Source organism: Vespula vulgaris, chromosome 4 (genome assembly GCF_905475345.1).
Source record: "Vespula vulgaris chromosome 4, iyVesVulg1.1, whole genome shotgun sequence".
Taxonomy (NCBI): Eukaryota; Metazoa; Arthropoda; class Insecta; order Hymenoptera; family Vespidae; genus Vespula; species Vespula vulgaris.
This window is the reverse complement of record NC_066589.1, coordinates 5,845,312-5,860,235: the sequence shown is the minus strand read 5'-3', so window position 1 is coordinate 5,860,235 and position 14,924 is coordinate 5,845,312. Positions and strand designations below refer to the sequence as shown.

The 14,924-nt window shown below is 28.1% G+C and overlaps 2 protein-coding genes across 7 annotated transcripts; both read right to left on the bottom strand.

The window, feature by feature from the left end:
* Nucleotides 1-6,979: 6,979 nt before the first annotated feature.
* Nucleotides 6,980-12,665, bottom strand: LOC127062926 (ankyrin repeat domain-containing protein 13C). 6 transcript variants are annotated; one of them, XM_050991913.1, is made up of 11 exons: nucleotides 12,232-12,665; nucleotides 11,949-12,159; nucleotides 11,743-11,872; nucleotides 11,571-11,612; nucleotides 11,369-11,473; nucleotides 11,156-11,287; nucleotides 10,836-11,047; nucleotides 10,638-10,769; nucleotides 10,380-10,541; nucleotides 9,904-10,304; nucleotides 7,877-8,825 (listed from the first exon to the last, which is right to left on the bottom strand). In XM_050991913.1, the coding sequence occupies exons 2-11, from the start codon at nucleotides 11,976-11,978 to the stop codon at nucleotides 8,810-8,812; spliced, it is 1,362 nt and encodes a 453-aa protein (XP_050847870.1). In that variant the 5' UTR covers nucleotides 11,979-12,159; nucleotides 12,232-12,665; the 3' UTR covers nucleotides 7,877-8,809. The 6 variants fall into 6 exon arrangements, with proteins under 6 accessions (XP_050847872.1, XP_050847870.1, XP_050847871.1 ...); XM_050991914.1 differs by having other exon boundaries at nucleotides 11,949-12,154; XM_050991915.1 differs by lacking the exon at nucleotides 7,877-8,825 and adding an exon at nucleotides 6,980-7,379 and having other exon boundaries at nucleotides 11,949-12,665.
* Nucleotides 12,666-13,370: 705 nt separating this feature from the next.
* LOC127063214 (uncharacterized) lies at nucleotides 13,371-14,924 on the bottom strand. The gene is made up of 4 exons (XM_050992641.1): nucleotides 14,681-14,924; nucleotides 13,998-14,232; nucleotides 13,500-13,670; nucleotides 13,371-13,413 (listed from the first exon to the last, which is right to left on the bottom strand). Exons 1-4 carry the CDS (start codon nucleotides 14,877-14,879, stop codon nucleotides 13,371-13,373), a joined length of 648 nt encoding a protein of 215 aa, XP_050848598.1. The 5' UTR covers nucleotides 14,880-14,924.

Genomic DNA, 14,924 nt, shown 5'->3' with positions numbered 1-14,924 from the left:
AAAGTCAAAAGATTCTGATTCATTTAATTTTTTGTTCTGTTTTCTCATTTAGTTCATTTTTTATAGAACAAACATACTACCTATATGATTAGATTTATTTCTATTTAATGATATATAGACAAAAATATGTTGAGTCCCTTGTTCAAGGTTTGTTCTTTCTCTCTCTTTTTTTTTTTCTTTTTATTGTTTCCTTCTTCTTTTGCATAAAAATATGTATTTTGTAATTAAGGGATTATCGTTTATATATAATATAATATAATATATATATTGTTTATATTAAATTTATAATTATTATATCGTATAGTATATATAAAAATATAGTATTATATATATATATATATATATATATATATATATATATACGTAAAATAATATTAACTAAAGATTAAAATATGAAAAAGTATAAACTGTAAATATGATAGAAAAAAGTGTTAATATAAGTTTAGTTAAATATATTTACATACCTATGTGTCATTTTAAAACACAAAATTCTAATTACTTTATACACATTGATTCATAAGAAAGAAAAATAACAGTATAGCAATCAAAAGCTTTGAATTTTGTTCTATCGGATATGGGAATTATAAAAATGAATATAGCAATGTCTTACATAACCGAATCGTGAAAAAGATATTGGTACTTATTGAAATTAGTTTTTTCAGTTTAAATGAATAATATTATGCAAAAATAGACAGCGTGGAAGTTGATTAAAACAAAAGAAACATAATGAAAATCTTGGCACTGAAATATACACGCCCATTGTCTTTATCGTATTTTACCGAAGAAAAATCACAAAGAACGCATCAAAATTTTTGTGGTAACTTTAATAATCGATTAATAAATAGATATTTAGTAATTTCGACGAATCCTCAATAGCAACAACAACGACGACGTCGACAACAACAACAACAATAACAAAAATTCCAAAGGCTATATGAGAATTTGGTAATAAAAGCGAAAGCAAAAGCAAAAGAAGAAGAATAGAGGAAAGAAAAAATGAAATAGCCGAAGACTTGCATAGACAATTAAAAAATATCACGATAAAATATAAGAGCACGTGGCACCGTAGTGCAGTTTCACGTCCTGCCTACGAAGAACTAATCTTCGATCGCGTCTTCGAACGAAAGGAAAGATGTAGAGGTCTTATTTAGCCACGATGTCCGACGGCCGTCGCAACGAACTCGTCCGACCGTTTGTTCGATTCATTAGCAGGAAGCATGAGCAAACACGCGCGGTACACCTTTCAAAGAACAAACCACCGACTTTCTTGACTTCTTCGCGACTTCAGAAAAATCTTCAAGATTCTACAAAATACTTTTTCTTGCTTTCAGATTTCTTTTTTTTTGTCTTTTATTTCTTTCTGTTTCTCTCTCGCTCTTTCTCTCTCTCTCTCTTAAATTTTATTTCTCTTTGGAGAAGAACTCGATTTGAGAAATCTCTCAAAAAGAAGCAAATAGCAAATGAAAGTTAATTTTAATTGATTTCCTCGAGAGATATTTAAAAAAAATTTTTTACAGATATCATATCTTTTTATTCGATTAAGAACAACGAATTTAGAAACGAAAAAGTCGAGATTTTTCAATATCGATTCTCATTATAAATGTGTACATGTATATTTATCTGGATAGCATTAAACAGCATCCATCGAAGTTGAATTTGAAAATAAAAGAGATATTTTGTAATATAAGTCCGCTTATCTTATTCTTTTAACACAACTTTCTTAATAGAAACATGATTTAAAATCTATGTATATATGTAAAATTCTAATATGTTTACCATGTTAGATCGTATCATATTCTTTATATTTATTAACACAAGAAGAATCCAGCTGCATTCGCGTCTACATAAGGAAAGAATCGATTCGGGAACAGTGCTGCTGTTATGTATCTTCCGAGTGTTACAGATTGGAACTATTTTTTCTCCGTAAAAAATACAGTCGATAAAAAAGAATTCTACTTTGATTGTTTTCTTGGAACAACAGTTATCTTCTTTATCAGCAATACATTTAACTGCAAATATTTTGCCTTCGCATATAATTAATTAAATATAATTAATTTGACGAGAGAGAAAGAGAAAGAACGAATATAATTATCAATTATTTGTGTATAATAAATCGATAAATTCTTATTTTAATAATTTTATCTCCAACCACGATCGAATAAATAGACATCTACTAAATCTACACTCAATAAATATCTGTCGGTATTGCAGGTGACAAAATATTATTGCGCAATTTATTTATGAAATATTGATTTATTGATTAATATTCTTTTTCAAAAAATAATACACATATAGCATATTTATATGTTATTCAGTTTATAATATTTTCAGAAATATTTATAATTATTCGAATCATATCGTTCACACGATTAGAATTTGTTTATAAAGTATTCTACTTTTATTTTTTAATTACGTTATTTACATCGACAGAAAACTTGAGAAATAAAGTGATTGCATCATATTTTGTATCTCACTAGTACATGTTGTAGAAACTCGTAAAAGGCTGCAGACTTTGCCGAGTACTATACTGCAGGTTATTGCTCTCGTCGTAAAATTTTATGAACTGAAAATATCGAGCTTGGTTGAATATCCTGGAAGTTACATTTTTTGTGGTTTTTAGGCACGACCACCTTGCAGGACTTTGTTTCTATTTCAAATAAAAACAATAATACCCATATATTCATATTTGTATATATGATAAACCCCATACGCATTATATTACATATATATATATATATATATATATATATATATATATATATATTGTTTGGACTTTTATAGATTCTTAAAAAAAGAAAAATAATAGCAAAGCCGAATCGAGTTTAAGTTCTATTCTTAACGATAATAAATAAAATAAAAGAAAAACTTTATAGAATTTATTGATTCAATTTGCAACATCCTTAATTATTTATATTTCACAAGAGTCGATAATTCTTCTAATCTAAATAGGACGGTGCAATAAGAACAGATAATAACGCAAATGACTTTATTTTACCTAACAAGAACGATTAGTACTTATGAGTACATCGCAAAGCTATTTCAGATAGCAACATACGTACATTACGCAGTTCTCTCGATAATTCATGCATATAAAGAACGATCATGCAGGTAATTTTACTAGAAACGATGCAAACATGAATTCGCCTAACGCAGTTTCAATTGTATTGCTAGCGACGCTGTTTGCTTTGACAAGTGAGTAGTTTAGTATAATTCTCAATTTTGAGATTTTTCTCTTTTTCCAAATTATGAAAATTGTGTGAAATATTTCTAAAAAAAAAAAAAGAAAACGGTACTTTCTCTATAACTTATTAATATATATTATTTATTACATTGAAATTTTACTAACTTCAATCGTACAGTTAATAACTCGAACGGGGTCGATCCTAGAAGTTTATGGAGTTTTATTAAACAAACCGCAGCTAATGGAAATCAATACTTTTCTAATTGGTTAAATTATATTTTCGGTTCATCGAGTGAGCAACAAGATATGAATCTAATAACTTCTACCGTAATGTCTATGGAAACAGGTAAACATTTTATTTATATTTTTATCAACTACCTCTATTTTTTACTTTTTATAAACTTTCACTTAATTACTAGTCAGCATAATTATAATGAAGTCGAAAAAAGTAATAAACTTGTGAGAATTGATTAGAAAAATTGATTATAAATAATTTATTTTTCTTTTTTTTTTTTTAGATTAAACTTCAAAAAAAAAATTAATAATAACACAAGCGATGATAATGTTTTCTATAGTTTCTAAGGCTATAGTACAACGAGAAAAAAGAAAGGAAATAATTATTAGATAAGGAAATAAATGAAATAATATAAAATTGTTTTTTTACTACGTAGCAACATATATACATAAATTGTAATAAACGATGCGATAAATATTATTTACGAAAATATATATATATATAAAATAAAAAATATACCTATATTTGATATTTTTAAAAAGTATAGTAAATATACGAATATTTCTTTTTTTTTTACGTTGATTGTGAAGAATAGAAAAATGAAATTCTCGTTCACCGTTCAGACGATACGTCGTCGTCGTCACGTTAGAATAAATCGAAACGTAGAAACGTTGAATGCACGTAAAATACAACTGCAATAAAAGTATAAATCCGTCCGACGTAAATGTTTCGCGAAAAACGTTTTGTGAGATGTTACCTGACCGATAGCTTCTAAATAAAAACGTGTGTCTACCTATGTGCGAAGAGCTCAGCCAGTTGGTCAAAACCGATCCAGTTTTATTACTTTTTTAACTTCTTTGAGAAAAACCCTTCCACGTATACCGATTTCGATGGTGAAACGAACAGTTCAACGCAAGTCGTGCTATCCGACGCGAGTGTTCTAAATTCTGTCGACGTTAGTAACATTATTTTTTGGTGGAGAAAAAATATAATAAAAATCAAGAAAGACGTGTGTGAAAATTGTTTGTTCAACACAATTGTGAGTTTATATTTGAAATATCTGAAGATTTGTAATCGTACGAAAAAACACACGTTATTATTTTGTATATGCATGTGATTATTGTTATCATCATTATTACTATTATTATTATTTTATTACGATACACTCACTTTACACAATCACACTGCTAACTCAAACTTAATAAACAAAAGAAATAATATTTATTCGAAAATAAAGATCACGATTGTTGCTCAATTTTTAATATTCCACGGTCGTGCGATCGTACATCAGAAAAATAATATATGTTACTTTTAAATAACATTACAATCTAAATTGAAAAGGTTTCTTTTTGTTTCTATTTTATATTAAAAATGTATTTATCGGAAAAATATGGGAGGAACGCCATTTTGAAGTATCCCTTTTTTCCACGTAAACTTCCCTGGAATTATTCGATCCACTCTCCAAGTCACATCCCCTATGCGCACGAACAACATGGTTGCTTCGCGTATCCATAGCAACACCCTATAGTGCTCGACAATGTTCGTTTCGTTAAAGTATTCGAGGGAGAGAAAGAGGCGCGAGTAACGGGGTTGATACGCCTTGCCCCATACATTCTCTTCGCGCCATAAGTATCGTAAATTCTTTAGCTATGGTTCTTGCGATAAAAGATGAGTAACGAAGTACAGTTTTATTATTTTTTTCCTCCCTTTATTATTTTCGAGATTTTCAAATTTGTTCTTACAAAACTTTGAATTTCTTATTATATTAATAATAAATAACGAAGAGAACTAATAATTTGTGTTCAATGTTTCTGTTTTATTATTATTATTATTATTATTATATATTATTCCATGAAGAGTTAACTTCAATGAAATCCTTTCAAATTCTAAGATGATAAAAAATAAAACCACCAATGTAAAAATTAATTTTCTTACGATTTTCATTCAGTACTATATGATAAGAAATATCTTTTATATTGTACTATCTTTTTTTTTGTGTGTTTTTAAAATAATATACTTAATGGTAAAGTGAGAATTTGTGCTTTCTTTTGATTTAACAGTTTTGAATTAATTTAAAAAATATAAAATAAAATGATTGTATTATACGTACTTTGTAAATTTTTCATTAAACCTTCGGATTCGTGTATTTTTTTTCTCGAATTATTTTAACAAAGTAGATAAAAATCTGATAAAATTGGATATTATTTCACATCATCTGTCATAACATGATATATATATATATATATATATATATATATATATATATATAATTTATAAAGATCGTTACTAAAATAAGCATAAACTATATGTCATGTTTCTGTAGATTTAAGAACACATATAAAAGACCTAAATGTGAAACGTTAACAGGAAGGAGCCCTTCGACAAAGTGTCGATGTTCTATAGTATAGTATGTACGCAATCTTGAAGAAGGAACATTTAAATACTGCTGACTTGTCATTGCCATACTAAAACCACAAAATCACCGATAAACTTCTCATTTATTGACGAATCTACAGTCGCTTTGGTACTTTTTGCGAATTGATGATAGCAACCAGCCATTAGGCACGTTTGAATTTATGGTGAATTTCAAGAGTATAAATAAAAACATTTTAAAAGGTATAGAAGAAATTGACGATCATGTTTCTATGTATCTCCTATGTATATAATGTTTCGTCAATTAAACATCGAATTCTTAATAATAAAATTTTTCTTAGGAAATATTTTTATTTATATCTTTTTATATTTTTTTCTCGACAAATGTGTATTAACGTAAAATAAAAATATTTTTTAGGTTGTTTTATCGTACAAAACAAACTCAATTATTATTTCATATCCAAAGTTTCTAATGTTTTTTAAATATATATTTATATTATACCTTTATATGAGTAGATACATTATATAATTTCTTTTTATAGACAACAAAAAATTATCTAATGGAGGATTAACACACTAATTCAAAAATATTCGAATTTACTTACGTAAATATTCTATATTTCTATATCGATCTTATTATTCTCCGTTATTTTCTTTAACATGTAAAATTTACTCGTTTGAAAGAATAAAAATAAAATAAAATAAAATAAAATAAAATAAAATAGACAAACGATTGAGTAGATAACTAAAATTGAGAAATTTTCATTCATAATTTATTCAGTAGTATGATAACTTCGTCGCGATTAATCTTCTTAATGATACGAATGAAACTTGATAAATACGAATGAAAATAAATTTCATTCATAGTTCTCAATCAATAATATGCACCGATAACTTCTTCCTAATTAATTTTCTCAATGATACGATTGATAAATATGAGTGAAAATAAATTTCATTCATAATTTTCATTCAATGATACGTACCGATAACTTCTTCCTAATTAATCTTCTCAATGATGCGATTGATAAATACGAATGAAAATATCTATTAGAAAGGTCATAACACAAATAAATTCGATTATATTCACTCAGAATTATAATATCTTTATATTTGCGAACGAACTTATTATTTATGTATGTTACAATCTAATATTTTATATATTACTTTAGTAAATAAACAAGAGTAAAAAAAAACATTTTTTTCTAATGTTATGTATCATATAACATGGACGTAGAAGACATTGAAAGGAAGATAGCGGCTGAATGGTATCTCGTAAAACAGCTTATTAAGTCGCAGAAGGAGAAAATGGAATGGCATGGTAGCCAATAGGAAGCGTATTCTTGTTGGGAAGGCTTCTACCAGAGAAGCAATATATCGTAGAGGAAACATAAAACTAGGAATGGACCAATGGCGTCGTGTTTCGTGTTCTTCTTCGAGGGTTGGAAGAGGGTAGTCGAAGGAGGGTTGCAGAAAATGTACTATCTCGCTTTTTCGATCCCTTGCTCGTTTCTTCAGTAATGGCAAATATTCCGTAGCCGATATTATGCTTCTGCACGGCTTCCATCAAACGTTAAGATCCCCTAAATTAATCTCGTAAAAAGAAAAAAGGAAGTTGGACGAACGAAGAAGATTGCTTCTGTATTCGATGGAACACGATGATAAACGGTTCGCGAAGAAATTTATTACTTTTCTCTCATCTCGAATATCTACTTGCAAATTCGTATTTCTACTTCTTAGAATATCATAGGTGAGTACATAACTACTATCCAATTTCTATACGTAATTTTTTGAAAAAAATAACGTTCACGTCGAATCCATCATGCTATCTTGGAATTAGTATGATAGGAATAGACTTTATATATGTTTCTTTCATTTTATAAATGAGGAGAGATATCAAGTTGATCAATACGAATAATTCCTACTCTAATTTTTTTCTTTTTTATTTATTTAATTATTTTTATTTTTATTTTTTTTTATTTTTTATAAATTCACATGGAAAGAATAGATTAGATTCTAGAAAAGTTATAATATTTTTCAGTAAAATCGTCGAGTTAACAAATGGAATAAAAAAGAACCAATTACTACGGTTTCAGTTCCAAAAAAATTTTATTTGATTGATCATTTTACCAGGAAATATTAAATTAAGAATTATTGCATATCGAGGTACATACGCAGTACAGACGGTCTATCACTTAATGATTGCATGTCGATATATCAAAAGTTATGAATGATTTTGGTCGTGACTCGAGATGCGACGAAATCAATGTGATATCGATTATTTGATTTGAAAGGACTGATCGAATTCGAGAGTATTGTAATAGCCCATCTGTGTGAGTCTCAACTCCAGTCGAATTCATTTGTCCGATTCATGTGCCTTTCGGATTTATAGAAAAGGAATTTGATGAAAGTAGATATTTCCAAAGCCTTTCCACGTGCACGTCAATATCATAATTCTATTGAAACGTTTCTCTGCACACGATTCTCAAAATACCAAAAATATTTATTATTGGCATTTTGATTTTTTGAAACACGCATGGCGTTTTTTAATTTACTCTTTTTTTCTTTCTATTTTTTTCAGTTTTTCCGTTTTTTTTGTTTTTTTTTCCTTTTTTTTCTTTTTTTTTTTTTTTTTATTTCCACCAACGATTATCTCTTACTCTCCGATCGATATAGTTTATTAATACAATAACGTGTCCATTTTTTGTTTTTGAGTTTAGCTTAGATAAACGAGTTATAAATCTATGTATCACAACCAAATCACTGTACAATTCGGAATGTTAGAAGTCATGGAAAAAGTTTTTCTTCTTCCATTTTTTTATTTATTTATTTTTTTTCTGTAGGCGTAATTGTACGAAGTATTCATTCGGAAAATTTTTTAAGGCCGACTTCAAAGTAAACGTTATATCATCTGGTTGCGGCATTTATTTAGAATGCATAAAAAAGCATATGGTCCCATCGAACAAAAAATCAATGATACTCTTGATATCTTCAAAAAGGACCTTGTGAAAAATTCAGTTTACTTATCTTACGTCAAACCTGGAAACCACAAAATTCGTACGAAATGTTTCTTTCGAATATGGAAAAAACAGAAAAAAGAAAATTAAAGATGAATGAGCAACTATATATATATATATATATATATATATATATATATATATATATATATATATATGTATATGTATATATATATTTTACGATTATCTTTTGAATAAATTTAATAAATATATTTGACAGCCGCTATATGATGGACGGTTTTTTTTTTATTGACCAAAGTTTAGGCACATACGCTTCTGTGTTCTACTTAAAATTTAAGTTATACTTAAGGTTTCGGTCTTACGAATTAATTATAATAATTGTTCAGAAAAAGGATGAGAATAAGAGGTTCCATATTTATTTATGAAAATATTTAATTCAAAATTTGTATTCTAATACAAATTATTCTTGAGAGAGAAATAAGCCTTAAGTTTTACTTAAACTTTAAATAGATCCAGTGCTATCTATTGAATTTTAGCATTTCTTAAATATTAAGTCAAGATGATAAAAGATTTCAGTGGTATTACATATTCTATCATTGTCTTCGGCATTATTTTAACTATGTTCGTAAGATCGGCTTCTCAGCCAAAGTAGCTTATATATGAATAATGAATGAATAACTATATGTGAAAATCTAATGCAATAAATCTATGCAATTGTAACTTATATATGAATATGAATGGATATTGCATTTTGAGATAAATTAATAGAGTTCTCTCTCTCTTTCTAAGAATTATTTTGACGAGCATATAAATCTACAGAATAAAATTGTATGTTCTTAAACAGAAATGTAGGTTCAATTATGACAATTGGACATATAGGTAACAGTTGGCAAACTTATGTCTGTATTTTAATACTCTTTTATAGATGATCTTGTGTGCGAAGGTTTGTACACGTTTATGTCTTTTGGAAATGAAGATTATCGAAAACCCATTTCTGGTAATATTACTCCTAGAGACATCCGCTTCAGTATAAAATCGCTTTAGGTCGAAGCCTCAGTCCGATTCATTGCTTTAAAGACGGTTTATATCGTCATCGCTTTTATATATCTTGACTACTTCTATATATAATAGATTCTTACCTCATAGGATCTTTGAAGTAATCCGACGGTACTTGAAACAACTCTGGATCAACATCGTCACGAAAGGAAAACTCTTGAAATGTTATTTTTGCCGTAACGGTAGGTAAAATAGGTATATCGATCTTCACAGGGAAACCGGGAGGCAATTTCATCAGAACAAATTGTCTTAATTTGTTAAAATGCTTAAATGGTGCTACAACTTCCAGAACATTGAGTAGCATGTCTACTGTCAATGGAAAATCCGGACTCATAGCAACAGTTGCTTTGAAGGGCTTACTACTTTCTTTATAAACCATATTTCTGCCTAAAAGAGGACATTGTCCTGGAGGTGCAAGTTTATATTCTTCCCATGTAATATTCGACTCTGGTGGTGGATTTAAAGATGCTCTTCTCATAGGAGGCTGAAATAATTGAAAAACATTAGAAAAATATTTCATTCTATATCACTAAAAAAGAATAAAATCCAAATTATTTACTTCGTCGTTTGCAAACCCTTGCGAATTTCCTTTTGTAAGGGATTCCATTATAGCTTTGTTCTTTTGCAAATCTTCTTCGCTCAAATGTTCCCGCCTCTTTCTACTTTCTAATACCATACCATTAATTTGATAAAAGTCTGCTGTAAAAGGTCCTACCATTTCCTATAAGAAATATTTCGTATTACGTCGCGTGTGATATTTCTTAAAACTATGTTTTTATGTTTTTAACTTTAATCATTTATTATTACCCTTACATACCCTTTTATCTTCTCTAAAAATCCATCCGGTTTGGGCTCTAGTAAATGTTATACCTTTGGTTGACATTTGAGTGGCCATTATATCACTAGACATAAGGATATCAACCTCATTTTCAATTTCAACCTCTGTTTCCTAAAAAATAATACTTATTATGACTCTGGAATTATAAAAATTTATTAAAATAAAATAAAAACCTACCTCGTATCTCAAACGCTGATAAAGTTTAGCCTTATTGTCAAGGATAGTCAGAGATTTGCCAGGTTTTTTATCTCCATTAAAAATAAACGATATGTCACCTCTTTCCCATCTCATGTCATTAAAGTCTACAAGAGTAGTATCCATTCTAATTGACGCTCCACTTTTATATATCCTACATATATCCGATGGTAATACTCTTGATAGTAGAGGCACTACAAAAAATTAATTTATTACGATAGGTTACATAACAACTTTAATGACCTTGAAAATATTGAATTATTCAAATGACACAATATATAAAAAATGTATCATCGTTGTACCCCAACTTTGAAAATCCCATTTTAACTCCATATAAAAATCACCCATTTGGTGTAAAGCAGCAATTAAGCTCGGCCTTCTTTCCTCCATTTGTTCTCTTGCTTGTTGTTTTAGTTTTCTTACTAAAGATGATACTATAAGAAAATATTGTTACTTAGTTTGATGTTAATAATTGTTAATAACATTAAAAGAAATTTTCATTCGTAAGAACTGACTAGTTTGCCTGTCTCCGTAACTGATCGCTTCGGCTAGCGGGCTCCATCCAGCTAAATTTTTTACCTTGACAGGTGCACCATGGGCGAGTAATAACAGAACACATTCTGCAACATCATTTATTCTTTGCATTCTACTTAAAAAAATCTTATATTTAGCTATTTGTTATATTAGATATTAATGATAAATATTTCATTATACTACCTTTTCTTCCTAACATCACAGCTAAGTGCAGAGGTGTATTTCCTAAAAAACACAATATACCTTGCTTAAAATTCGTTTATTTATAAATAGAAGCATTTAAGTTCAAATAAGTACTTGCTATTCTGCACACTTTCGAAGACTTTAGATTATTTGTTAAATTATTGAGACAAACCTTGTTTATCTTTTTGGCTGAGGTCATGCGTCCTGATTAATGAACTTAAGGTTTTTATATCCCCTTGAAAGATGCATTTATGAAGAGGATACTGCTCACTTTCAGTGTTATCAGCCATTGTAGCTTGTGTCTAAGATGATATTACAAATTAATGTTGAAATAAAATTACTTATATATTTTGTTTTTAGAGATGATCAAAACGTAACTTTAAAACAAATCATATTATCCAAAACCATAGATTATTAGATATTTTTTTCAAGGTTTTATAAAGCGAGCCTTCATGACTTTAAGCGAATGGTTGCAATTGATACTTCTTTGCTATCTGTTGTTTGCCAAATCTTTTTTTACATTGTGTATTATTTTTAGTCCTTATTTAGAACATGTACATATTGTGGTTTTTCAATGACACATCCTTTTCTGCGATTGACTCTGATTTAACCCCAGTGGCAGAACATGTTGTTCAATCAAAATGTTGACATTAGTGCTTACCTTAATTAAGACTCAGCCTATTACAGAATCTAATATGTCAGTATAGTGCGCAATATACATATTTTGTGTAATATCACTAAAATTAAATCGTTTAATAGCAATTTCTACTTAAAGAATTTACATTTAACGTAGTGATCATCGTGTTATTATTACTAATATAACCAATAATAAAATGCACGTTTTCTCAGTATCATGTATTACGCAAAAGGATTGTTAATCATAGAGTTGCTAAGATAAGTATAGAGCATCATGAAATGGCAAATTTATCTTGACTAGGCCTATGTTTCGACCCTTCGAACTATGTATTTTTTTTTAGTTAATTCTTCTGTTTATATTTGTACGAATACATCACAAAATATGATGGTAAACCAAACACATCGGTGTAAAATTGATATAGAAACGGCCGCTAATTACATCGATTTACTTTATATATCGATTCTTCTCTTTCGTCGATTAGTCGACTTCTCATACACGATACATCGAGTATCGATATATCATATTATCGTATTATAAATACACTTTTTTTTAAACACATAATTAAATATCGTTGTATTCATAAAAAAATATGTATACACATACATACATACACACACATATACATACACACATACACACACACAAATATATACATATATACGAGCTGATAAATATTAAGTTATATACTTATGAATTGATAAAAATACTGTTGTGTAGAATTATTCAAATGTTTTTTCTTCTTATTGACTATAACCTTTATAACAAGAAGTCAATATAAAAATGAAAATAATACAATTTCTCTCAAATTCTGAACTTGACAATATCCTTATTTAATATATCTCCTAAGAATATATCTTTTCTATCATAAAACATACAATTTTTTTTAATATACATACCTAACTCTTAGTCGTATACTTTTCATTACCTTTCGTATCGAAAAGAAATAGGTACACGAAAAGTTTGAATCGAGTTCTAAACTAATACGCTAGAGAGCACTAGTGAAGCGATATAATATACATTGATATTTCATGCTTCCATTCTTACACAAATATCCTGTCTGTTCACACCTTATTTCTTTCCAAAGAAATTTTTAAGAATTTCGTTAATCAGACGAATTATCAATAATACATAGCATGTTTTGTCTTGTTGATTTTCTTTTTTTCTTATTCACATGGTTTATTAATATCTGCTTCTTGCTTCATTTTTCTATACAAAAATATATTAATGATTAAATAATATATTAAGTAAAACGAGTTTTAAAAAATTCACAAAAGAAACCCTATTGATTTTACCTGTATTTTGTTCTACGTAAACGCACTTTAATTATATAAAAAATAATATATCCTATTAATGTTAACAAAGTTCCCATTAAACCTAACATTATTGCCAATAAGATGATATTTAATTGAGACCAAAAATCATCGTTTTCAGGGCTTTCAATTGGAACGATTGTTAATGGATAACTGTTAACAAAACTAAATGTTATTATAAAATTATTAGTAAGTCTATTTTCCTCTTTCTCTCTCTCTCTCTCTCTCTCTCTCTCTCTCTCTCTCTCTCTCTCTCTCCCTTCCTCTCTTTATCTATCCGATTTCATATTCGAAGGTTTGAATATATTTTACATAATTATTATAGATAATTATAAATTTAAATTACATTATAAATTTAAATTTAAAAAAAGAAAAAAAGAAAAATACGAATGAAATATATGTAAGATATTTTTAGAATCACTAACTACGAGTCTTTGAAATAATTTAATATTGTCTATTTTCAATTATAATTCAACTAACGATGTCTCAGTTTCTTGTTCTCCTAATTTCTCGAATGGTCGATCCATAATTCTTTCCATATCCATTCCAAGTTGTTTAAAAGTGGATTTGCCTAGCCATTCGGCTAGATCATTGCGACCTATTTGACGAAGTCGATGAACCAAGACTTCATGGCTTTGGCCAAGACCTTCGTCTGGAGAACTATTCCAATGAACTAATTGTCTTATACACGGAATATCTTCTTCTACCGTGCGTTCTGTCCACACAATTTCTTTTTTTTTCTTTTCTTTTCTTTGTTTAACTTAATTATTATTTATTTCTAATTTCATACAAAAAGAGCCTACACACATATTCACTTTCATAAAAATATAATTAATTCGTACTATACATAATTGTGAGCATCTTACATTTCATAGCCTTTTATATTTTTATCAAATTATTTTCTTACTAGAATAAGAATATTTTTGTTCTTTATTTATTAATCGTATAAGATCTAATCAAAAATCTTTTAACATCTTGTTTATTCATTTTTTTTTTAAGAAATCTAAACATTCTTATAGCAAAAAAAATATATATTATATATATATGTGTGTGTGTGTAATTAATAGAAGGAATTTATTTATAGTTAACTTTTATGCTCTCATACATGTATATTATTAATATATCAATAAGTATATAAATATTTTTTCCTTGTCTAAATTTACCTGCTGCCGCCAAATTCATCGGTAATTCGTACGACGTGTAATGTAGAGCAGCAATAAGACGTCGACATTCGAAGGGATCTAAACGTGCAGCAAGATATTCCAATTGACTCAAATTAATGTCGATCGTGCAAAAGGTATTATATAGTAATGCAAAATATACAAATAAATATACGATGAACTGAAACGCCAAGGTTTTCATTGATGGATTGCAATTATATAGGTTTAGGTTACAAACAAAAAATAA

Bases quoted from the DNA above. Each gene is read 5' to 3' on its own strand.
- LOC127063214 (XM_050992641.1), bottom strand. From the start codon at position 14,879: ATGAAAACCTTGGCGTTTCAGTTCATCGTATATTTATTTGTATATTTT. The intron at 14,233-14,680 runs GTAAATTTAGAC...TTGTGTGGACAG, and splicing joins GATGAATTTGGCGGCAGCAG to AACGCACGGTAGAAGAAGAT. The intron at 13,671-13,997 runs GTTAGTTGAATT...TTTTGTTAACAG, and splicing joins GAACAAGAAACTGAGACATC to TTATCCATTAACAATCGTTC.
- LOC127062926 (XM_050991913.1), bottom strand. From the start codon at position 11,978: ATGGTTTTGGATAATATGATTTGTTTTAAA. The intron at 10,770-10,835 runs GTAGGTTTTTAT...ATTATTTTTTAG, and splicing joins ATCAGCGTTTGAGATACGAG to GAAACAGAGGTTGAAATTGA. The intron at 10,542-10,637 runs GTATGTAAGGGT...TATTTCTTATAG, and splicing joins TTTTTAGAGAAGATAAAAGG to GAAATGGTAGGACCTTTTAC.